Source organism: Chionomys nivalis, chromosome 3, assembly GCF_950005125.1.
Source record: "Chionomys nivalis chromosome 3, mChiNiv1.1, whole genome shotgun sequence".
Classification (NCBI taxonomy): domain Eukaryota; kingdom Metazoa; phylum Chordata; class Mammalia; order Rodentia; family Cricetidae; genus Chionomys; species Chionomys nivalis.
The window spans coordinates 62,751,260-62,766,082 of record NC_080088.1 but is presented as its reverse complement, the minus strand read 5'-3'; the positions used below and the strand labels follow the sequence as shown (position 1 = coordinate 62,766,082).

General features: G+C 37.6%; 1 protein-coding gene across 21 annotated transcripts in view; it reads left to right on the top strand.

The window, feature by feature from the left end:
• The window catches only part of Dlg1 (discs large MAGUK scaffold protein 1), a 197,447-nt gene that overhangs the window by 175,687 nt on the left and 6,937 nt on the right, over positions 1–14,823 (top strand). For 10 of the 21 annotated variants that reach the window (XM_057764319.1, XM_057764315.1, XM_057764312.1 and 7 more), the window contains 6 exons: positions 1,876–1,917; positions 2,713–2,748; positions 4,222–4,272; positions 5,285–5,386; positions 5,627–5,799; positions 10,829–10,938. In XM_057764319.1, coding sequence (XP_057620302.1) covers positions 1,876–1,917; positions 2,713–2,748; positions 4,222–4,272; positions 5,285–5,386; positions 5,627–5,799; positions 10,829–10,938 — 514 coding nt within the window. The remainder of the gene's footprint in view (positions 1–1,875; positions 1,918–2,712; positions 2,749–4,221; positions 4,273–5,284; positions 5,387–5,626; positions 5,800–10,828; positions 10,939–14,823) is intronic. The other 11 variants (XM_057764321.1, XM_057764318.1, XM_057764317.1 and 8 more) reach the window with 2 other exon arrangements.

Genomic DNA, 14,823 nt, shown 5'->3' with positions numbered 1-14,823 from the left:
TCCATGCTCTGGAACTGTCCAGTGTCTCTTGGACCTAGTGAGATGTTGGCAGAGCAGAGGATAGGCCCTAGGAGAGGAGGGGTGATGGGAGAGCCTGTCTAGTTCACAGCACTAATGACCCTGGCAGATCCCACTGCGGGTGGGGAACCAGGGACAAAAAAAAAAAAAAAAAAAACCAAGAGTATGCCATGCCGGGCGTTGGTGGCGCATGCCTTTAATCCCAGCACTCGGGAGGCAGAGGCAGGTGGATCTCTGTGAGTTCGAGGCCAGCCTGGTCTACAAAGGGAGTTCCAGGACAGGTTCCAAAGCTACAGAGAAACCCTGTCTCGAAAAAACCAAAAAGCAAACAAACAGAGAGAGCTTGAGTATGGAGAGTTTATTTAGAGGCTATTGGGAGGGTATGGAGGTAGGGAGAGGAGAAAAGGAAAGAGACAGCTGCCTCTTCAGAATAACAGCAGAGAGAGAAGAGACCAGCTTGCTTCAACAGGAAGGGAGAGATTGGGAGTGGGCAGAGGTTGTCTCTTAAAGGGACAGTCTACTGTCTGGGTTCATCCTGCCAGGTGAGAGGGAAGGCCAGCATAATCCTAACACCTATAATCCCAGCACTTGGGAGTGAATAGGGGAGAATCCCTGGAACGTGTGTGTAGGTCTTGACCAATCAGTGAGCTCCAGCTTTAATGAAAAACAGTCTCAAAAATAAGATGGAGATCCAGAGAAAAAGACAGTGTTGACCTCTGGCCTCGACACACACAGTTTTTTGAGAGAATTGATCTTTTTCTTTGCAATTTAAAATCAGCAGGTTTGTTTTACACTCTGATGCAGGTCTACTGTTCTCCTTTCTGCAGAACTGCTTAATTGCATGAGCAGACCTGGGCCTCAAACTTTTTTGTCCTTAAAATGTTCTTGTTCTTCTCTCCCTAGCATTAGACATTTAGGTTTCCCTCTGTCCTTGAAAGTTTCTGTTGTTTGGTTTTCTTTTTTGTTTGTTTGGTTTTTTTGTTTGTTTGTTTTTCGAGACAGAGTTTCTCTGTAGCTTTGGAGCCTGTCCTGGAACTCCCTTTGTAGACCAGGCTGGCCTCGAACTCACAGAGATCCGCCTGCCTCTGCCTCCCGAGTGCTGGGATTAAAGGCGTGCGCCACCACCGCCCAGCTGGTTTTCTAAATAAAAGTTTTGGTCTTTTATTCAAGGAAGATAGATAGAAAGATACTTATTGAGCAATGAGTACCAGATACGAAATGGGGCGGCTTTTGAGCGGAAGCTAGGTGGCTTTTTACTATTTGCTGGGGGAGTTGTCTTGTTCTGGAGAGTAGTCTCTTGTCACAGGACAGTGGCTAAGGAATGCTGACCTATTGAAACGCAGTGATGCATCTCAGATTCCCTTCCTCATATCTACACAGCTTCAGGTGGCTGTGGTAAATGACAAAAGGACCTGTCCCCATCAGGAAATGGCCTCTCTCTGCCCTTAGGTGGTTTTTCCTAAACTAAATGGTACCAAATATAGTTTCTCCTTTTGGATTTTATGGTATGGTATTTAAGAACTAATTCAAGATTATGTTTTATCTGTTGTGTATTCTACTTGGGGTTTTACTGAAAATTTTGTTCATAAACATAAATTTAGAGAGTAAGACATTTTCTTTTACATCAGGTATTTCCTTGTGCTAATTTGTGTTAATTTAGTTGAAAATTTAACTTTTTCATTGAAAATCTAAAATGCTTTGTAAAAATTCTGTGGTTTTTTTTTTTATGGGAAATTTTATGTGGTTCATATCTCAACATTTACAATACCACCTTGTTTAATTTTGATACTTTGCTTTTATCCTCTTTTAAATTAATGACACTGTTTTCTTTTTCTTTTCATTTTGCTTCTATTTCAGAGCATATAACTTCTAATGCCAGCGATAGTGAAAGTAGTTACCGTAAGTGTTCCATGTCACTTATTCTTTTGTAAAAGAAGCAATCAATACCTTTGAGTGGCTTTTTTTCTTAGCGATAGGGTGTGAAACCTAAAAGTCTAAGATGCCTAAGATTGACAAAGCAGGAAAAGCCAAGTAAAATTGTAGACCTGAGAAAGGAAATCATCTAACCAAAAATTCACACTCATTGCACCAGCATGATACTCTGAAAGTTTCAGATCTTAGAACATCTATTCTTCAAAATTTTCAGTTCAGAGTTGCTTGGCCATATTGGCTGTGTAAATATTTTAAATGCGAAAAACCTCTAAATTGGAAAAAAAATTTTGTTGCAAGCATTTTGGGTAAGGGGTCCTCAAGCTGTACATACAGAGAAAGGTTAATTTCAAGGTTTTAATGAAAACAAACCCATTTACCAACTTAATTTATGTATACTATACATAGTCTGTGGGTTTGTGTGTATCTTATAAAAAGTAAATAATAGGGAATGAACATGTATTTTCCCATTTTCTTTAGTAATTTCATTTTTAACATAAGCATTTAAAGGATATTTGTTAGTAATGCTAAATGATTGTTAGTTTATTTTCTTTTTATTCTGTGCGACCATTGCTCAAAAAGTAATGCTGTTTTCTTTCTTAATATTTAATGTTATACTCTTGATGTTAATTGGCTATATAATTAAGGATTTTTTTTTAGACAAATTGGAATATGGAAAGCAGAGAGTATGTGAATACCAATTGTAACAACTTAAAAATTAAAATTGTTTTTCTAACTTTTTTTTACTGCTGTCTAAAATGAAAGTAATCTTGATTACAGATGAGTATGGCTGCTCAAAAGGTTAATCCCTTTACCACTCCCAGATTTTCATGTTGGCAATATATACTTTTAACCCTCATTCATTGATTGAATATTTTTTCTACATAATAGCTATGTAATTTGAGAAAGAAGAATGGCAAAATTATTTTTTTATTTACTTAAAGCCAGAATCCACTGTAGAGTAGTTGAATGGTTTTTATAGACTAAAAAGAGGTAAATGAAAGTATATACTGTCTTTTCTCACCATTTGCATGAATTGCTAAGTTTTGAAATATCCAACTGCATGTTTTGTAGTATGTAAACCATATTTCATCAGTAAGTAACTTGTTTTGTTTTGGTTTTTGAGACAGGTTCTCACTAAGTGTAGCCTTAGATAGCCTGGAACTCTCTACATAGACTAGCCTCGAATTCATAGAGATCTGTGTGCTACCATGCATAGATATATCAGTAATTGAAAAAAGAAAAAGAGAAAACAGCTCATGAAGTATCTGTTGTGGAATACTACAGTAGTAAGATTGGAAGCAAACAAATACAGATTTGTATGCCACTATTACAGATTTAGAAGGCCATCAGCTGCACACATACAGTAATGCATTCACTGTGAACCAATCACAAAGAAGCCTAGTTGTGACAGAATCTTGATGAGGAGAACATTTCCCAAATATATTATTCAGTTTTCATTGCTTTCATTCAGTCACTGAGTCTTTGTTGTTTTCTGTAGTACATGTTTACGGCTAGAGTTTTAATTATTTTCATGGTATTCACAGAGTTCACATAGCTGCTAGATTTTTTTCATTTATTATATTTCCAAAGCTCCTTCAATTTAAATTTCAGATGCAGTGCTTTTGTAATTCAAGCAAAATTATACTGTTTTTCAAAATAAAATATAGCTTTAAATAAATACAGTCAATTGAAACAAAAACAGTATTTTCTCTGGCTTACTGGGTTTTTCTTATTTTGATTTTTGTTTTGTTTTGAGGCTGAGACTCTAGTGCTGGGATTTTAGGCAAGCAGTCCCATATCCATAGAACATATGTGTTCTATATAAATGTGTGATATACCAGAGGAAGGAATTTTTGTTGGTTTGGGGTTTTGGTATGAGGAGGTTGTTATTTGGAGGCAGTTTTGTTTGCTTTTTGTACTACTGGGGAGCAAACTCAGGCAGCCCTCCAGTAAATTAAATCTCCAGCCAGAAGTAAAGGTTTTAATGATCTATAAATAAAGGGAGCACATAGTAACATTAAGTTATGGAAAGAATAGTACATTTATGTTTCGTCTTATATTTATTAAGCTTACCTTTATGGTTTAATGATTTCCCCTTTTGTTCTAAATCTTGCCTTGGATAATTTATGATATATATTTTTGTATTCTCTGTTCACTTCTCAGAAAGTTCTAGTGTCTTATGTGTAAAGAGCTAGGTGAGTTGTGTGGAGGAGGATCACATTGGCATCAGTTATCTTCATATTGCCTTACCCTTGCTTTCACTCTCTGTAGGTGGTCAAGAAGAATATGTTTTATCGTATGAGCCAGTGAATCAACAAGAAGGTTTGTGAAGTTCGTTCATGTTGTATATATAGCCTTACTAAAAAGTATATATTCAAGGTCAGTGAGATGGACAAGTGGACAAGATTGCTTGCTTCCAGACCTGATGACCTCAGTTCAATTTCCAAAAACAAATTTGGTGGAAAAAGATAAGCAACTCCCACAAGTTATCCTCTCTCCTGCATATACACATACCATGTCACATACACAGAAATTAGTTATAATAAATTGATTAGTTAATGTAAAATGAAATTAAATATGCTTCTTGGTTTAGAAAATCAGACTATGCTGATTTTTCAGATAGAAAAATGTTGTATAGTAATTTTGCTATTTTTAAACTATATATGTAGAAAAATTCTGTATGAATTTCAAGAAGCACTATTTAATACACAAAATATTAGAACCAAATTATTTTATATTAACTGGTTTTTACTGATGGTATATTCCTAAGCCACTTCTTTTCAATATGTATAATATTGTATTACTGCCCTTGCAGTAACACTTTAAAACTGTCAGAGATGCTTTTAAATTCATAGTTTCTTATACTCTTTACCCAGGCAGTTTCTAGGCCATTTTTATTTCACATGTTGTATCTTCCTCACTATATCTAATTCCTCCAACCAGAATACTAGGCTGATGCTCACCACCGACTTCCTTCGTCAGCACAATCCACTGTGTACTCTGCTGAGTCATCTAGATCACTTCCTACCACTCAGTTGTTCTTGTTCTTCCTGTCTTCTCTGCTCTGCCTTCTTAGTTCTTAACTTCAGAACCCACCAGGAAAACACTATACTTTGTTTTCTGTTTAAAACGAGATGTTGGTGATATATTGAACTAAGATGCTCAATTTGACTTGATTGACTTCAGAGATTTTAATAACAATTTATTTACAAAAGAACATAATGTAAAGAAAGAACAAAGAATAGATTCTTCAGAATGGTTTTCTTCTCTGCTGAAATAAAACACATTTGTATTTGCTAAGTGTTTATACCTTTTCATGTGTTTATCTTTATAGTCAATTATACCCGGCCAGTCATTATTCTGGGACCCATGAAAGACAGGGTAAATGATGATTTAATCTCAGAATTTCCCGACAAATTTGGATCCTGTGTCCCTCGTGAGTAACCCAAATTAAAACTTTTAACATTTAGTGTCACTGTTTGGTAAAAGTAAATATAACTGTTTTAAAGGGTTATGGTTAACTGTTAATAAACTCCTTCATCCTCAATATTATTTCTCTTTTTTTTAGATTTAAAAGTATTGTGTTAAACTTTTTAAAAAGCAACAAATTAAGTAAAAGATGTATTTATTCTGTTTTTAAATATGAAACACTTCCCCAAGTTCTTTTTTATTGAAGATACAACTAGACCAAAGCGTGATTATGAGGTGGATGGAAGAGATTATCATTTTGTGACTTCAAGGGAACAGATGGAAAAAGACATCCAGGAGCATAAGTTCATTGAAGCTGGCCAGTATAACAACCATCTGTATGGGACGAGCGTCCAGTCTGTGCGAGCAGTAGCAGAGAAGGTGAGCACCAAAGCCACCCTGGGGCGTGGTTTCTAAGGAGAACGCACACTTTGACTTTATTTGAATTAAGAAACAGAAGATAGATGACATAGACTTGATGTCTTATTAATGTTACCACTTTAGCTAAGTAAAAATTTGATCTTGAGTGTCTTAGGAAAATAGATACCAGAAAAGACTGACAAAATCTAAAAATAAAATGATCACATGCATCTGTAAAATAGGAGATGGTTATCTGAAGGCCTAGGTCCACAAGGTGTGGACAAGAACCACACCTTGAGTAAGATGTTAAGCTTAGGTGCCAAAAAAGTCTTCAGTCTTCAAAGACAGCATACAAATTTAAAAACAAGTTTTGTGGGTTTTGGTTTGGTTTGCTTTTGCTTTTTCTTTTATTTTTCATGACAGGGTTTCTTTGTAGCCCTGGCAGTCCTGGAACTCAACTCTGTAGACTAGACTGGCCTCCAGCTTGCAGGATTAGGGAGGCAGAGATCCACCTGCCCCTCTGCCTCTGCCTCCCGAGTGCTGGAATTAAAGGTGCCTAGCAACAACAATTTTTTAAAATGTTCTCTAACATATTCTAATAATATGTTGACGTTAGATTAAAACAGTTTTTATAATAAAGTCAAGATGATGTACTGACTCTTGTCAAAAGGATACTATACCACGACTGAGTCAGTCTGTCCAATGAATTCAAGGTCAATCCAGCATTGTCAAATCAGGCAGTAGCACATAGCAGAAGAATTATAACCTTGAGGCTGGGCTGGACTGTGGTGAGTTTGATGACAACATCTGGTTTAGTAATTCCTGGTCTTGAAACAAAGCAGGAAAAAAAAAGGAACAACAACAACAATGGCAGGCTAGTACTAATTCCATAGGGATGGGGGAAATGGATACAAAGTTGTGTTTGATGAGTGCAAACTCAGTACATGTATGGATTATCACATTTAACCCTACTAATGTGCAAAACTAGTATATGTCTATAAGTAAAGATAAATTAAAAAGTGATTAGAAATCAGGAATATCCATGAAATGGAGTTCTTTAGAGTAAATAAATGATTTTTAAAAAGTATCTATGAATTGATATGCAACATGAAAAAGGGTCTGTTTTATCTTTTGGGTTTGGTTGGTTGATTTGGTTTGTTTGTTTTTGGTTTTTCAAGTCAGTGTACTCTGTGTAGCCCTGGCCTGTCATGGAACTCACTCTGTAGATCAGGCTGACCTCAAACTCAAAGAGATCTGCCTGCCTCTGCCCCCTGAGTGCTGGGATTAAAGGTGTGTTCCACCATGCCTAGCTTGCTTTGACAGTTTAAAAGAAGAAATAAGGAAACAAATTTACTCAGTTGTGTGAAACATGGGAAGAACTAATCAGACCCTGATGAGATTAGTTTCTAGCAAAGGGAAAGTAGAGCTGCTTGCGGTGCTCACACCAATAGGGATTGTTGGAGAAGGTGGGAGCAGGAGGGTCGCGAGCTCAGCCAGCCTGGCTACGTATTTTTATTTTTAAAAAAGGGAGAGGCGGAGTGGAAAGGATGGCAAAGTAGGATAAGAGATCAAAGAAGTTCAGAGTGACTTGTTTGAGCATTTTGTATAAGTTTGAAATTTAAAATTAACATTGGATTGTCAAAGTAAATTAATAACTGGTTATAAAACATAGGGTTAAATAAAAATTAAGTAGCCCTGGAAGGCATAAGCAATGCATGACTGAAAAGATAGAGGAGGAGAAGCTGTGCTCACAATCACTGTCTGCTGCTGATCCAGGTTCAGGAGTGACAAAGTCGGAAATCCTTCCTGAAAGAAAACTGTATGGTAGTCATGATTTCAGCAAGAACCTTAAGAAACTATCAAAATCTATCTTAAAATATCACAATAAGTAAAGAAACAAGGTTATTTACATGCTAAGAAAGTGTCATCCCTGAAATTACTAGTTACAAAGGCAAAGATAATTTTACCATGGAGAAATTTTAAGCAGACAGAAGTTTAAATATGATCACATTGTCAGTAGAAGTGGGAAAAATAGATACCACATATCAGTGGTATTCCTTCCAGAAGTGTGTGACTTGCCCTCTGATAGTCAAGAGGCAGGCTGAGCCAAATCGAAGCATATCCTATGAAATGGATCTGTGCTCTCCTAACATGCCAAGGTCAGGGTTAGAGAGATGCTTCACTGGGTATGGTCTTGTTAGTTAGTGTAGGACCTACATTCCCTTCTCCAGCATCCATGTAAAAGCCAGGCAAGTTAGAGTGAACAGGGTGGAGTTGGGTGGGTTCCTAAAGCTCACAGGCCAGCCAGTGTAGTGGAGGCTAAACAGCTCAGGTTCAGTGAGAAAACTTACCTTAAAAAGTAAGGTTGTGCGTCTAGAGAGATGGCTCAGTGGTTAAGAACACTGACTATTCTTCCAGAGGTCCTGAGTTCAATTGCTACCAACCACATGGTGTCTCACAACCACCTGTAATGAGATCTGGTGTCATCTTCTGGCCTTCAGGGACACATGCAAGGAGAATATTCATATATTCTAGTCATAATAAATATACATCTTTATTTTTAAAAAAAAGTAAGGTTGAGAGCTAAAACGCCTGACTTTGGCCTCTGCCCTCCTCCATATTCACATGCTCACACATACATGCACCACACAAAACAGTTCATAAAATGATCTAGAATGACAAGCTGGGGAACTGTACCCAACTGATGGCAACTCAGATATTGTAAGTAAATCCAATACATATCATGAATTGGGACCTCAACCAGCAACTTTCTATTGCTTATTCAATAAGGTACATTAGAACTAGAATTATACTGTGATCATATAATAAACGTCCCTGTCTGTGGGTAATATTATTTCTGGGATTTACACAAACACTGATGTGTAAATGTAAAGAGAGTGGAGTCAGCATGTTAGTTTTCTGTCACCATGAAAGAAAGCAGGAAAGGAAGCCTTTGTTTTAGTGATGGTCTCAGAGGTTTCAGTCCATAGTGAGGAAGCAAGAAGAGGAGAGAGTAGAAATATCCAGAAATCAATCCCTTCAGAGTTCCTTCCAATGAGCTACTTCCTCCAACTAGGCCCCACTTCTAAATAGTCCATTGAGCTTGTCCACTAATTGTGTCATGGGACCTAAGACAAGGCTGAGAGATGGCTTGGTCAGCAAAGTCCTAGCCACTAAACATGAACACCTGACTTCAGATCCCTAACACCACATGAAATAGAGCATGTGGTATGCCCTTGGATCCCTGCCCTGGGAAGTGTGGACAGGAAGCTCCCCAGAAATCACTGGCAACTAGTCCAGCCAAAGAGTGACAAGCCTCAGGTTCAGGAAGACCTGTCTCAGAAAAGAAAAGAAAAAGGAAAGGAAAAAAAAAGTAAGGTGCAGAGCAATTAGGGAAGACACCTGGTGTCATGTCCACTTCTGACCTACACGCATGCACATACACATAAAAATAAATAAAATTTAATACTGTGCGGGGCTGGAGAGATATCTTAGAGGTTAAAGGCACTAGCTGCTCCTCCAGAGGACCCAGGTTCAATTCCCAGCAACCACATGGTGGCTCACAACCATCTGTAATAAGATCTGGTGCTCTCTTCTGGTGTGTAAGCATGTATGTAGCCATATACATAATAAATAAAAAAATTAATACTGCGACTACATAATTTTTTTTACTTTTCTGTATGTTTGGAGTCTTTTACAATGTTTTTATCGTAAATACGCCCGTTGAATAGAATGTTACTTCTTTTGATTTTTTCAATGTTTTTATCGTAAATATGCCCGTTGAATAGAATGTTACTTCTTTGGATTTTTTGAGACAGGGTTTCTCTGTGTTACAGTCCTAGCTGTCCTGGAACTCAGTTTGTAGATAAAGTTGGCCTCGAACTCACAGAGATCCACATGCCTCTGCCTCCCAAATGCTGGGATTAAAGGTGTGTGCCAGCACCACCCAGCAAAAATATTATTTCCTAATATGAACTCTAGCCTTTAAATTACAAGGTACTTTATAATAATGAGGACCTGATTTTAAATATCACAATAAAATTTATTTAATTTTCACTTTCTATGTAGCTAGAAATACACATCTATCATAAAAATGTAAATGGCCTTTTGTGATAGTAAATTTGTCAGAAAAATTATATAAATCCAGAATTGGGTTTTTCAAATGGCAGTCTATAGTATTTTCTAGCCGTGTAATGAAAATTAGAAGACTAGAACTGTGGGAGTGAGGGGCTGAAGAGAGAACTCAGTGGTTAAGAGTAGGTACTGCTGTCACAGAGTGCCTGAGTTTGGTTCCTGGCACCTACATCAGATTGTTTACAACTACTTTTTATACCTCTAGCTGCAGGGGACGCATTGTTCTCTTCTGGTCTCCTTGAGCACACTCAGATATGTACAGAAATACAAATAACTTTTTTTTAAATAATAGTGGTAGTGAGGATTTACAGGTTTAAACGGGTGTTCTAGGATTTTTTTTCACCTTCTGTTGGTCATGCCATTTTATGAAATGAAGTTCATTAATGACCTTTGGAATTATTTGTAGATTTTAGTGTGCACATGTGTGTGTGTGTGTGTGTGTGTGTGTGTGTGTGTGTGTGTGTGTGTGTGTGTGTACATGAGTACATACAGGTTTCCTTTGGGGTCAGAAGAGGGTTTTGGATTCCCTGAAGCTGTAGTTTGACCAGTGGCTATAAACTGCCCAACATAGGTGCCATGAGCTAACCTCAAATCCTCTGCAAGAATAATACACACTGTTAACTGCTGAGCCATCTCTCTACCCATTGAGCAGTATTGTTTTATAAAAAACTAGAAATATAAGAACTGTATTTTAATTTTTTAAATGGCTTTGAGAATGGAGAATTAACTTCATAATCACTATTTTCTTCTTTTAATTTCCCTTCTAAAATTTACTAATGAATGACATTTTTGCTTGAAGTAAAAAGGATCTATGAACCATAATTCACATTGTAACTTGTGGAGGGACACCTTTGGTATAATTGAAAAGATCTGGTCCACTTAAATTTAATTTACTTCTTTATTGTCTCTGTTTTAGGGCAAGCATTGTATCCTTGATGTGTCTGGAAATGCCATAAAGAGATTGCAGATTGCACAACTTTACCCAATATCTATTTTTATTAAACCCAAATCCATGGAAAATATCATGTAAGTATCATGCTTACAGTGCTCCATTTAAGTGCAGATCTGTCAGCCTTGAGGTACTTACTTGTCCTCTTTGCATCTCATTCTCTCCATAGAAAGTGGAGAAAGTAGTATTTCTATCCATCTTAGTGGGTGTTGTGAGAGTAAATGAGCATTGTATCATGCTAACCATCATTTCTTGTCATCATCATTCATATTATTAAATGTGCAGTACAGTTGTGTACTAGCCATTAAAACGATAAAGGATGGTGGCTCCTTAACTGACAGAAGATTTTTTTTTCCATTCAAAAATTTACACTTCCTCCCCTCCTCCCATTTCCCTCCCGCTCCCACTCATCCTCCTCCCTCCCCCTCCCTCCTTAAGAGAGGGCAGAGAATCCTGCCCTGTGGGAAGTCCAAGCCTCCCCCCCACCCCCCACCCCCACATCCAGGCCTAGGAAGCTTTGCATCCAAATAGACTAGGGTCCCAAAAAGCCAGTACAAGCTGTAGAAACAAGTCCCAGTGGATATATACAACAGAAATGATTCTTCTGCAGGTTCCTTAAAGTTCCAGTGTTTAAGACTTTTAGGATAAGCTAACGTGGCTAGAAATCTGAGGGGTAAGAAATCTACTCCCAGCAGGTTCTATCTGTCCATGTTTATTTATTCTTCTTTTTCTTTTTTCATTCTTGTTCTCTTTTGTTCTACCTTGTTCTTTCTTGTTCTGCCTGTTATAAACGTTCCCAGTCATATATATCTGTAAAACCAGCAATTCCCCAGCCCTAGCAGGTTCCAGGGCCATAATTCTTTTGCTCCATAAAAAATCTGATCAGAGTTTCATACACACACACAGATCCATGCACGTTAAGTGAACTCTCGTTAAGAAAGAAATCATCTAGGGATTCTAAAGGGAAAGATTAGTATCCTATGCTGTTTTTAGGTGGTTAGAAAGAGCCAAAGGTTTATTTTCAATAAAATTATTAATAAGGCACGAATTGTTTAAATCAGCGTGCCACTTCTTTTCTCCCAGCATGCATAGAGTCGGGTAACCAAGCAACCTACACAAATGGTCAGGGGGAAGCTAATGGCTCCTGCATCTAATAGCACATACACCAGACACTGTAATTTCTACAGGCCTGGTCTGGCATTTTGCTCTAGGCAGTCCAAACAAAAAAGGGACCCAAGCCTCTAAATTACCAGTTCCAGGGTGTGCTGTTAACAGCCGTTCTGATTGTGGGTGTTGTGTGTCTTTCTCTGGATTACAGTTAATTATCCCTTCTGCTGTCCTTGATTGTAAAACACAAAGCATAAATTTCCTGAATTAAAATCATCAGTAAACTGAGGTGAAAGTGAGCATAAGGAGTTAATCATTTAAGTGGAGTAAAACCAGAGCAACAGCTTGGGCAGGCAGTAATTCTATGTCCTTGGATATCTGTGAATATCTTAAATGGAATGACCAAATGCCTGCTGATAAAGATAATGGCAGGAAGGCAGATCTTTGCGCTTATCTAGGAGAGAGGGAAGACGGCTTGGCAGTATGAAACTGTTTCACAGGGGGGATTAATTCCCAAATATGCAACCAGAAAAGGAGTCAGCTACAGCAAAAAAATTTACAGCAAAGGACAGCCACTTTATTCACGAAGCAATAATGCCAAAAAAAAAAAAAAACCTTGCTTTTTGGTTTAGCCTTTATCAGATCCCTTGGTTCTGATAAGTTGCTTGTGGAAAAAAATGGCTGAACGATTACTGTATAATGTTGCAGCTTGTAGCACACTTGTATTAGCCAAAAATACTTGCTTGCCAGCAGAAGTACTGTTTAAATAGCCAACATCTAGAAACTACCTAAATGACTACAAGCAGCCAAATTCATCAGATACAACATTTTTATGATGAAACATTTTGCAGAAATAAGCACAATCGGTCTCCAACTATGTACAAATGCATAGGAGAATCTTGCAATTTTAATAAAAGATCTCAAATTAAAAGTTTGCACACTCTGAAATTCAGGTTTAATCATCACTTGCAGAAACCAAATAACACTTAGGTTTGAGGATGATGTCCTTGACTTTCAGAGCACTGGGGATGCTCTGCACTGGACCTGAGTACTCAGTGCACAGGTTTGTGACCATTTGTCATGATGAACATTTAAGATATCATACTTTCATGTTTTTAAAGTTACACTTCAAAAAAATGTTAAGAAGAGGACAAAAAGAAAATCTTATGTGGTCTTGCACCTAATAAAGTAGAATAACCCGATTTTATTCCTAGACTGTAGACTGGTTTAATACTTAAAATTCCATCAGGGCACTAAAGATCTAGAGCAGAGCACTTGGCCAGCGTAAACAAAGCCCAGGGGTGGGGATGGCAGGGTAAATGGGATAGACTTGTTGCCAAAGAGGATCTCCAAATAATGATAGATTACAACAGTAATCCATCACCCTCACATATACAATGGTTCCATTAGCAGGATCTATCTCTTCGACCTATTTTGGAACTTTGAAATCTTTCGAAGCCTTACAGCTTCCTGGAGTTGATTTAAAGGGTTAATGGTGTCAGCACCCCATTCCTTTATTTTTAGCCCCATAGCAAGAAGCCGCGCATGCATTTTTTTTCCAGCAATCTGCATGCAATTTCTAAGAGCAAAGGATACAACAAAGACCCTTGTCTCCTGTGGGCGAGGAACTGCCATGCTAAATGGTTGCTCTTTCTTACTTAGAAATGTAGTCAGCCACCCCCTGTTTTAAAGTAATTTTCGAAGAGTTAAAGCCCCAATGACTTCCATCAGACTTGCCCCCTACCCCCTTGACTTTATCTTGTTTTATTTTGGTAGCCAGCCCAAGACATTTGAAAGTAGTCACTGTATGGATATTATTTAGAGATATATTGTAAATGATCATGGAAAGTCTCAGAAAATACCTGAGAAAAATCTTTAGTTTTTGTCAGGCTGCCTCAGTACAGAAGCACTCTGCAACAGTAAATAATTAAGTTTTAAATAGAACAACAAAAATTAGTCTCTAGTATTACTGAATCATAATATTCAAATATAAAGCTTGAACAGAAAATATAAAAATTGGGGGCTATAGATATGACTCAGCAGTCAAGAGCACTATCTGCTCTTCTAGAGGTCTTGAGTTCAAATCGCAGCAACATCATGGTGGCTCACAACCATCTGTAGTGAGATCTGGTACCCTCCTCTGGCATGCAGGCATACATGTAGGCAGAACACTATATACATAATAAATAAATAAATTTTTTAAATGTAAAGAAAGAAATAGCAAATAATGCTGCATTCAAAGAAAACAATAAATTTCTTGAGACAGACCAAATGTCAGTACAGACTATAAAATGACTTTATTATAATAAATGGTTTTTAAATAAAAAGTAGTGGGTTTCCATATAACATTTTTATCCATGTATGTCATTCAGTGTTCATACTCAGCTGTGTTGCATTTGTTGTCTCCCTCTTCATCCTCATAGTATCCTTTCTGCTCCATGTTATATGATATTTATAATGCCTTAGCGATGCACAAACGACAAGATCAAAGTCAAGAAAACTATCTGAGCAAATTGGAAATATCAGTAAGAGAGAACTTGACGTTCTGGGAGGCTAGCGATTGCTCGCCCCTTAAGAGCACATACTACTCTTGGAGAGGATCCAACTTGGGTTCCCAGGACTCACCTTGGGCAGTCCAACAGCCTGTAACTCCAGCTCTATGGGTCCAACGTCCTCTGACACTGGACTCATGTGCACATACCCATACAGCAACACAAAGATACATAACTGAAAATAATTTTTTTTTTTTAAGTTCTGGGGGAAAAACAGTTACTAGAGTAAAACTCCTCAAGAGATTGAGACAAATTTGAGCAGGCTGATGGAAATTACCAGGTCTGAGGAACAAAAAGGAAAAC